At 41.2% G+C, this 10651-nt stretch overlaps 1 protein-coding gene across 1 annotated transcript; it reads left to right on the top strand.

The window, feature by feature from the left end:
* Positions 1 to 2273: 2273 nt before the first annotated feature.
* On the top strand, positions 2274 to 5009 carry LOC145406706 (uncharacterized). Its single transcript, XM_080277808.1, has 2 exons — positions 2274 to 2901; positions 3031 to 5009. The coding sequence occupies exons 1-2, from the start codon at positions 2274 to 2276 to the stop codon at positions 5007 to 5009; spliced, it is 2607 nt and encodes an 868-aa protein (XP_080133934.1).
* The last annotated feature ends 5642 nt before the right edge of the window (positions 5010 to 10651 follow it).

The following is a 10651-nucleotide window of genomic DNA, read 5'->3' as shown; positions in this document are numbered from 1 at the left end:
CGGAACACCAGTAAGCCATCGTGGCCAACAGTTCAGTGAAAACACATTATTTGGGTAAGTTATAGGAACAGATGATTGCATGATTGCACACACACACACACACACACACACACACACACACACACACACACACACACACACACACACACACACACACACACACACACACACACACACACACACACACACACACACACACACACACACACACACACATCAGACTGGGATTACAAGCTAGGAAGTTCAACCCTAAACATATCAAAAGAGAGGACCTAGGAGTGATTATCAATAACAGACTATCCCCGGATGCCCACATCACTGAGAAGGTAGTGAACATGTATACACTGCTTGCCGTTATGAGAGTAGCATTCACATATATAGGCCTAAATGAGTTATGCTGAGAAAGTATCATTCATTAGACCAACCCTGGACTATGCATCAGTAGTCTGGGATCCATACATAAAAAATCCATAGATAAGATTGCAAAGCTACAAGATGGGTACCAAGCTTAAGGGATCGAAACTATAAAGAAAGACTAGAAAAACCGAACCTACCAACAATACAATAAAGAAGGAAAAGAGGAGACAAGATTATGCTATATTAATGCATCACAGGGAAAGTGAAAATGGACATGAGTATATAAACAATGGGGAAGCATCAGGGAGAGGTCACACACACACACACACACACACACACACACACACACAAATGCATAAAAAGAGCGGTAATAAAGACGTAAGGAAATTCAGTTTCCCAAATAGGGCAGTTGATCAGTGGAATGCACTACCGAATGTAATAGTGTGTGCCAAAACTATTCATAAACTTAAGACTATGTATGATAAAAACAGTTCAATACACGGCACAGTAGGAGCTTGGCTCATTCCTGTAAAGATACAGTTAGGTAAGAAACACACACACACACACACACACACACACACACATCGTATATATATATATATATATATATATATATATATATATATATATATATATATATATATATATATATATGACATGGGCATAATTATGATTATTAATCAAAAAATCATAATCCATGGCAGTGGTTTTGTAATCATGATCAAATCATAATTTTTTTGAAAACTGACGTAATCATATTCATTGTCAAAAACAATAGCCTTAATCATAATGAAATCATAATAAAATAATAAATGTAATAATCAGTGATTAAAATATGATTATTGTGATTATCTGTTCATAATTTTCATGTAACAGTGTTATATATTAGATACAGTAAGTTTTTCCTTGATACATCTGCCACACACAAACATGTTTCAGCATGCTTGGTAGGCTACTTGTCTGTGCATGTCTGCCTCTTTTACTTTTAAGTTTGACGATCTGTACTTTTTCGGTTCACACGGGAAACTAGTATGATACTATGATATTGCGAGCAATGTTTTACATCCAAGAAGGCGAAGCATTTTCAGTTTATAAATATGAATTTTATTTTTTAGTTCGTGCATTTAGGCTAGCTATTGAATGTGTATTTGAATTTTGTATGTCAAATGTTTTTGAACTGTGCTGGTGTTCTAATAACTAATGAAACCTTACACCATTATTTCAGTTTGTGTGTGTGTGTGTGTGTGTGTGTGTGTGTGTGTGTGTGTGTGTGTGTGTGTGTTTTACATGAGTTGATAAAAGATTTAACCTTTTAAGAGGAACAAATAATTATGGAGGACTAGTATACTAACAATGAACTTAATCAGTCACAGCTAAAATAATTTTAAAGAATTAATGTCTAAATGTAAAGTTCTGTCAGTAATCATGATTATACTCAAAAACAAAATTATCTACAAGTAATTAAAAGCTACCAGCTTTATAATCATAATCTAATCATAGTCATTAAGGTAGAAAAAAAATCTAACCATAATACAAAATAAGAAAAGATAATCCTAATCAAATCATAACCAGAAAAAAATAAAACCAAATAATCCTAATCAAATCATAATCACTAATAAATTTGAGACTAATTGTAATCAAATCATAATCAAATTCCATAATCATGCATATATATATATATATATATATATATATATATATATATATATATATATATATATATATATATATATATATATATATATATATATATATATATATATATATATATATATATATGTGTGTGTGTGTGTGTGTGTGTGTGTTTGTTTATTGACTGAGTAATGTACAATCAAGTGTGCAAAAAAATCGCATACATATAAAATATAAAATTTGCATCTTTGCTTTACAGGTTGTGTGATATAAGTGCATCAGGGATGGATGACGTGTTTGGGAACTGCAGTGGTGACACCGTGATGGAGGCGGACCTATCACGAGTACTGGCCAATCTACATCAAGATATAGCAGATCTCCAGTACCTGCAGCAGCAGGCCATGGCACCGCGGCAGGCCAGGAGCGCCTCCGACACTGGGCGAAAGCAGGAGGCTACCAGACCGGTGCCACAGCCTCGCTTCCAACCTTCCGTCCTCAGGCACACACAGTCAGAGGTGGTTGGAAGGGTTTTACAGACGCCCAGGCCTCGAGCACTCAGCACCGGGGCTACCACACACTCCCATGACTGCCACACTCAACGTAGCTACATTCTGCACTCACAACCACACTCTGACCATGGCTATGTTAATCTGCAGGCAGTTCCACACCAGGGACGACATTCTGAACGACCCACCTCCAGCTATGACAATGTTTCAGAGATGCAACAGCAACTTGCTGAGTCTGCAACACCTCAGGCAACACATTCTCAGTCTGTGTTTATGCCAGCCAATTCTGTATATTTTTTGCAAACACATTCAGTTACCTCATTTCCACCACCACCATCTGTGACTTCAGTGTCATCACCACAATCTGTTGGAAACAAGCCTGTGTCACAGCCTTTTGGAAAACCAGGTATGCCACCACCCCCATCCCCACACACCCCACCTGCACCACAGCCACCACAATGTACACCAGCAGCAATACAACAAACACCAACATCTTACACTTCACTACCCAAATACATGAATGTTCCACTACCAGCAGCTGAACTGACCCCCAAGCCTCCAGCTGTCACCAGTTGCCATACTGGTGGTGGTAGCAGCAGTGCCCCAGCTACCCCCAAGCATGGGGTGGCTCCACATCGTCTTCATCACAGTTATATTGAACTGTGGTCAGGAGTGCGAGAAGAGCGGGACTCACTCAGTGACAGCGAGTGTGAAGAGCTTAAACGATCTTTCCAAGAACCCCCACCTCCATCAAACCGTCCCTCCCCTGGCTATGTTGAAATGAGTTCCCCCTACATTAAGAGTCCTCAGGTGACAAGTCCTTTCACTGGATCAGTATTGGCAGATTTTGCTTCCCGGTTGGCTTCCTATGCTGGCCATCAACCCAGAAACATCTTCTGCCCTTTATGTCCACGTTACTTTGGGTATGAAAAGAGTCTAGGTAGCCACATCCACAAGGCTCATCGGGCAGAGCTGAACAAGATGGTGGAGAGTGAATGTCGTGAGTTAAAGCTACAGTTGTGTCCCATCTGCCAGGCACAGTTTTTTGACACCTCCGTCCTACCAAAGCATCTCTTAGACTTTCACAGGGCCTCAATAATAGAGATACTTGAAAAAAATAATGGCATTGTATCTGATCCTCTGGGTATCCAGTGTCCTTTTTGCACTAAAAAGGTTCCTCATGGAAAAACTGGCGAGCAGGTCCTCGTGTATCATATTCAACAACTTCACCTGAGCCTATATGAGGATATGATCAAGGACAAGATTAAGCCTGTGAGCAGAGCCAGCCTGGATTCCCTGTGCAGTCTTACTGAATCAGGAGAGGCAGCCATATTCCAACCAGGTATCACCTCCACTCCAGGTCTCAGTAACCAGTTAGCAAGTCTTGCAGTTGGGTCACACATCCGCCGCAGTGTTGAAGCTCTCAACCTTGACACAACTTGGTCCTCCCATACTGGCACCATCACTGCACCTGCACATCGTCCCAACCCTAACTCTGCCAAGCATCAGAAACATCAGCCACTCTCAGAAGATGATAAAATGTCAGACAAACAACTTAGTTCGTCAGCCAGTAAGGGGATTCTGCGTCACCAGAGTGCACTCGGCAGAAAACCTAGTGTGAAGCGAGAGCTGAGGTTCAGTGTTCCACCAGTCACCAGTGAAGAAGTTTTTATTCCAGAATCCCCAGAGCAGACCACACCTGAGAGACGTGTAGTGCAACAGCAGTACAACCATCAACATCATCAGCAGCAGCAACAACAAAATCCACAGCAACAGCCACTACCACAACAGGGTCAGGAAACTTACACAGATGAGACCAACAGAATGGTTGCAGTCAGGGTGGACAGTCTGTCAGCAGTGGATTTCATGGACCTGAATGAAAAGTGCTCTGGTCAGCGAAAGCGGCGACGACTGGGACTTGGTCTCCGATCTAGGAAGGCATTTAAGAAGAAAGACAAAGAAAATTTTGGAGAACTAACAGGTGGAGTAGGCCGGATAGTGGATGGGGCAAGAAAATGCATTACAGAGGGCTTGCCTCCTGTCAGACAGCCAGTTGTATCCACACCAGCCACTAGAACATTCCGTCGACCCAAACCTGTGGCCATACCACGTGTGCCGCAGCTCCTGACAGCTAGTGACCAGGCAGTGTGTGAGAGAACAACAGAGATAATGACAGCAGCTGGAGAAGGGCAGCCAGCAGTGTCAAGGGAGGGGGAGGACACTGGTTCTGAGACATCACCATTCACCCACCTGAAGCTGTACTCACCGCTGAGAATGTTCCGGTGCAACAGCTGCCGTGTTAAGTTCTGTGACAATGAATCGCTTGCCAGCCATATTACTGGCAGGCACCGTGGGCTGCTCTGTCTCTTGCGACCTCAGTATGGTTGTGGAGTCTGTTCTGCCAAGTTCTTTGAAAACAAGTATTTGGTGAAGCACTGTCTGCAGCACCACACCTCCTTGCTTGAGATACGTAGCCCTCATAAACAAAAGACTGCCATCTTCAGGTTTACATAGGATTGACTAACATGCCGACACTAATGTCATTTTGGTGCCTAAATCTCACAGAACTTGTTCCAGTACAAGAGTTTACATTTTATTACACGCAAGAACCCTCAGGGCTAAACTTAAACGGTGCTTTCACCCCAAGGTTAATATATATTGGAATCAAATTAGAAGTACTGTACAGTACATACAGCTCTCTGATAATGTTTCAGTAGACTTTCAGTGACAGTCTTCCTTTTCTGAGTTCTGTATGACGACAGGTAACTGACAAGCAATATATCATACAAATATAATGTAGCCTAAAGGGATCTCTGTATTATACCGATTAAAATATATATTAATGAACTACTGTTTTATATATATATATATATATATATATATATATATATATATCTATATATATATATATATATATATATATATATATATATATATAGCGAATTAATCTCAGTTGTATAATCGTAAACAACATATTAGGCCCATCATTATTATTTACATTGACTAATATCGTTGCCAGTCTTTCGCACGGGGAATCAACAGTAAGATGATATAAGCTTATTGCTGTAGTTTATTACCTTCAGATGATTTTATTCACCTTTGGAGAGAGATTTTATACTGGTTGTTTGATAAGGACGTATCAAAACCCTAAGTTCAAAGTCTCCCCGAAGGTAAAAGTAACGCTGATCGGAGCAAAAATGAATAAAGTGTACTTATATATGTCGACGGTCAGAAGGGGTTCGAGTATCTGTCAGTGTTTCCACTTTGTAAGCTGTCAGACCTCAAATTACTGTGCAGTATCGCAGAAAGTAATTATCCAAAATGAAACTTCGGTACATTATCAAAGCTGACAAGGATATGCAAACAACATTGACCCAGTGAATGAAATTTGTTTCATAGCTGGCAGAGGAAAGTTTTAAGCTATTGTTAAATAATAAATTTTGTTCCGAGTTGGGTAATTTTTGGACAACGTACATTATATTACACCAGTATTAAATTTAACCCATTCAGTCTGATGAGTTATATCAGTTAATTCAGTCTTTTATTTTTTATTTTTTAACCCCGGGCAATTTTATTGACATTTGGATAGACTTTTCATACCGGAGGAGTCTCTTGTAGTCTTCCTTTACAGTACCACTTCACTATTAGGGGTCTCACAAGAGCTGAGTAAAATCATCTGAGGGTAGCAAGAATAAATCAGCAAAGCACATCATCAGATGGAAGAGTTTAAATGCATCCCTGGTGTATGTCCCATGAGATATTTTGTTGCAGTCATATGGCAGCGGAGACCCTGGCAAAGAAATTAATATTAAGCACAAATGTACATACCGGTAGTTTTAGCCTCATCATGTAACAACACTTGCTCGGTTGACTCAGTGCCATAAACTCGAATAACGAGGTGGAGTTTCATTTACCTACAGACACTAATTACGGGTACATTTCAGTCTTGCTAAGAGAACAGTTGCACAAGATTAGCTCTTCATTGGTGTGTAATATAGGTTATGGTAAACTCAATATGGGTAAACTGACTGAACGACGTACATCACACTGGTGTATCTGTCACCCACACATCCATTGTAAACACAGCTATTATTTCTTTGGCTGGTTGCGAACATACTGATACCCTTATACAATAATGCTTGAAATGAATGTGCCATATCCTTCATATGGATTTCCAAATCATCATCATCATTTCTAGCACCTTGTCGCCTCCTTGACAAGGGATTGTCTTGATGATAAAACCACTTCGTCCTCACATGCCTTCCTTTCATGCTGTTAGTGACCCATCTCCCATCTCTCACCAGTGACTGTTTCACACTCCATACCACACACAACATTCCCTCTCCGACATCTGCTCATACATTCTCTGTTCATTAAGTCCACTTCAACAGCAAAGACATTTCTTATTTTCCAAAACCCGCATATTTCTCATATTACTTTGTGCCATCCATCCTACATGGGCTACAAGCTGCCCTGATGAAGGCTGCTTCAGTAGTCTATAGTGGGACTCGCCTAAGTTTGCGGCTGTGGTGTGGCCCGCACCTGTGTACAGTGTTGCCACGTTTTCTATACCGTTATCTCTCTCTCTCTCTCTCTCTCTCTCCTGGTGGGAGATGTGAGCCACCCTGAGTACTTTTGATTCTTTTATAAGTTGTTTATAATTGTGCTTTCATTTGTTAATTTGGTTTTGTTATATTTAGTGATATTTATCATTCTTTGTATACGGCGACAGATGACCCGTTATTGCAGTACCATGATTGATTTTCATTCATTCATTCTCTTTCCCCTTCCTCCATCTCTCTCTCAGCCTGACAATGCCTCCACCCCCCCCCCCGTCATGCTGACAATGCATTCAACCTTGCCTCTCTCTCTCTCTCTCTCTCTCTTTTATTGCAAGAGACATTTTGGATATTTTCTTTTACATAATATTGTATATATTGTAAATTTGATATCATTTCCACACCACCCCTGAGATCAAGGCCACCGACTGGGTGTGGAAGTGTTGCCGCTCGCGAGTGAATAATGTTTTTTTTTTTTTTTACTTCAGTATTGGCATATGCCTACTATTTTGTCCTACATATTAGCTTATGATTATAAATGTGATTATTCCTCGCCCTTAAAATTACGGTAAAAGCCAGTAAATGTGAGCATTTTTCCCTAGCAACACCTGTACAAGCTATGCTTGGGTCTACGGAGGGGTACGTACTTTACCTTAGGCCAGACTGGGTGTGTCAGTGTTGCCACTCACAAGAATTATATGAATTATTTCTTTTACTTTGGATATTGGCATATTTCTTCTTTTTTCAGGCTCATTCTCTTATATCCATAACTGTAATATTATTACCCACCCTAAAACTACGCTAAAAAACATTAAAAGTGACTACAATTTCTTTTAGCAACACTGTACAATATGTATGCCATGTTTCTGTGTTACTGTATAAATATTTTATGCATAATAAGATTACTGTTGATTCATCCATCAAAATACACAAGTGTAAGTTTTATTCATCTGAATTTATCGTATTTGTGTTGCCTTGTACATAAATAGCTTCCGTTTCACATCGCAAGTTGGGGAAACATGGCACCATTGTACACAGGTGCGGGCCACACCACAGCCGCAAACTTAGGCGAGTCCTACTATAACCTAGAAAGTTCTCCATTAATTACTGTCCAAGTATCTCTGGTCAATTTCTGTCTTCCATATACACGAGTATGTGGGTTCTCGCACCCAGGTGAGAGTGAATGGAGATTTGAGAGAAGAGTTTTTCGTGAATGCTGTGGTATATCAGGGGTTGGTTTTGAGCCCCTTATTGTTTATCATGGTGCTTGAAGCCCTCTCACATGACTTTAGAAATGGACTCCCGTGGGAGATGTTGCATGCTGATGATTTGGTGTTGATTGCAGAGAATGAAAGGGAGGCGGAGGAAAGATTTAGGAAGTGGAGAGATAGTATGGGGCAGAAGGACTTGAGAAAGAATGCAGATAAAACAAAGGTGATGGTATCTGGAGCTGGTGGCGGTACTGTCAAAGAAGAGGGAGAGTGGCCATGTCCATGTGCAGTTTACCACAAGGGCGTGGGAAGTAATTCCATCATGTGCAGTGTCTGTGATACGTGGGTGCATAAGAGATGTAGCCGTATTAGAGGTAGGCTGCGACATAATGTTGATTTCATGTGTGTGTTGTGTCGGAGAGAGCATGTGGACATTGTCAGGCGTGATAGGATTTATCTTTCTGGTGAGTCTCTAGAGCACTGGTGCTTAACCTGGGGGTATTTTTTTTTTTTTTTTAATGCTCGGAAGAAGGAACCAAAGGCCACGAGCCCACAAACTGTTCCTTCCAAGAGAAAAACAAAATACAAGAGAGAGCCAAATTCAAGTTCCGATTATTTCGAGATGCCTGGACACACTGCGGTTGAAAGACTGGAGATCATAGCAAGAAATACAGAGGGAGACAGTTCCAGAGTTGACCTGTTGAATAAATGAAGGGCTGGGAGTAACGGTTAATTCTTGCATTAGAGAGTTAGACAGAAAAGGGATGAGAGTTTGCCGCTAGACGGGTGCTACGTGCCCATCGTAGTGGTGGAGGAATGCAAGCACAGTTCAGAGGAGCAGTGACCATTAAAGTAGCGATAGAAAAGAGATAAAGAGGCATTAGTGAGACAGAGGTTGAAGGGAGCCAGTATGAGGAGGAGAGTTAATGAGATGAAAAGCCTTTGACTCCACCCTATTGAGAAGAGCTGTATGTGGGGAGCCTCCCCACACATAAGAGTTATACTCTACAAGGGCGGATAAAACCCATGTAGAGTCAACAATTGTGTAGGGGCAAAGAAGGACACTCAATCTCTTGGAAGCAGATTTTACAAGAGATGTAATATGATCTTTCCAAGATAAGTCTCGAGTGATGAAACACCAAGCATGTTCAAGGATGATGCAGGATTAAGCTGAATATCATTAAACATTAGTGGGTACACCTGTGGAAGATTTTGTCAGGTTGATAGATGTAAGAACTGGGTCCTTGGTGCATTAAAAAGATTATTTTTACCCTGGGGGTAGGTTTTTTTTTTTTCAAGAATACTCCCCCAGTATCCCTGCTTGTAAAAGGCGACTAAAAGGGTTGGCGGAGGGTTAGTGCCCCTCCCCGGAAAACAACTAACTAAAAAAACAAACAATAAGCCTCGGACAAGGACTGACCAAACGATGACGACCAAGGACCGGACAAAGGACATGGTTATTGGAACGTGGAATGTAAGGGGAGCGAATGATGAGGTGAAAGAGAGAAAGATTGTCCAGGTGCTTGAGGGTGCGAAAGTGGATGTATGTGGAATAACTGAAACAAAAAGGGGAGGAGAAAGTGTGAGAGAATGGGAGTATGGATGGGGTATATGTGCAGGAGTAGGTGAGAATGAGAGGGCAAAGGAAGGAGTATGTATAGATGTGAGTAAAAGATGGAAGAAGAGCATAAGACAGTACGGATCAGTTGGGTCAAGGATTGTGTGGGTAAAGTTGAAAGTTGGAATACAAATGTGGGCGATTGTGTGTGTGTATGCACCAACGCAAGATCGTGCTAGAAGAGTGAGAGAAGAGTTCTGGACAAATGTAGAAGTGTGCATGGAAAAGTTTGGAAGGAATGAGAGAGTGTTTTTGATCGGTGATATGAATGGTAAAGTTGGGAATGTGAAGGTGGATGGAATAGTTGGTGAGTGGGGTGTGCCTGCTGAGATAGATGAGAATGGGAGTGCGTTAGTGGACATTTGTGCTGGGAGGGGGTTGGTGATAGCCAATACCCTCTTCAGGCATAAGATGATCCACATGTATACATGGCGAGTGATGAGAAGGGTGGGTGGTGAACTGAATGAAAGGAAGGCAATGATTGATTATGTGTGTGTGGATGAAAGGATGCGAAGATGTGTAATGGATGCAAGAGCGTATAGAGGCTGGGGGAGTGGACTTTCTGACCACTACTTGGTGGTGACCGGAATTAAAATTCAAGTAAGATGGAGGAATAGAAGAAGGGAAAGACGAGAGGAAGGAGTAGTTGCAAGGAGAGTGGAAAGGTTACAAGAGGATGAGAAAAAGGCAGAGTATAAGAGAGAAGTGGAGGAACGATTGGGCAAATATGAATTGGAGCAGATGGAAGACGTGGAAGGTGTGTGTAGG

The sequence above is a fragment of the Coenobita brevimanus genome, chromosome 71, assembly GCF_032717465.1.
Source record: "Coenobita brevimanus isolate Jiangsu-jjx chromosome 71, ASM3271746v2, whole genome shotgun sequence".
In the NCBI taxonomy this organism is placed as follows: Eukaryota; Metazoa; Arthropoda; class Malacostraca; order Decapoda; family Coenobitidae; genus Coenobita; species Coenobita brevimanus.
This window is presented reverse-complemented; position numbering and strand designations above follow the sequence as displayed.

Coding starts and splice junctions, on each gene's coding strand:
- LOC145406706 (XM_080277808.1), top strand. CDS start 2,274: ATGGATGACGTGTTTGGGAACTGCAGTGGTGACACCGTGATGGAGGCG. Junction 2,902..3,030: donor ACAGCCTTTTGGAAAACCAG/GTATGCCACCAC, acceptor TTCCACTACCAG/CAGCTGAACTGACCCCCAAG.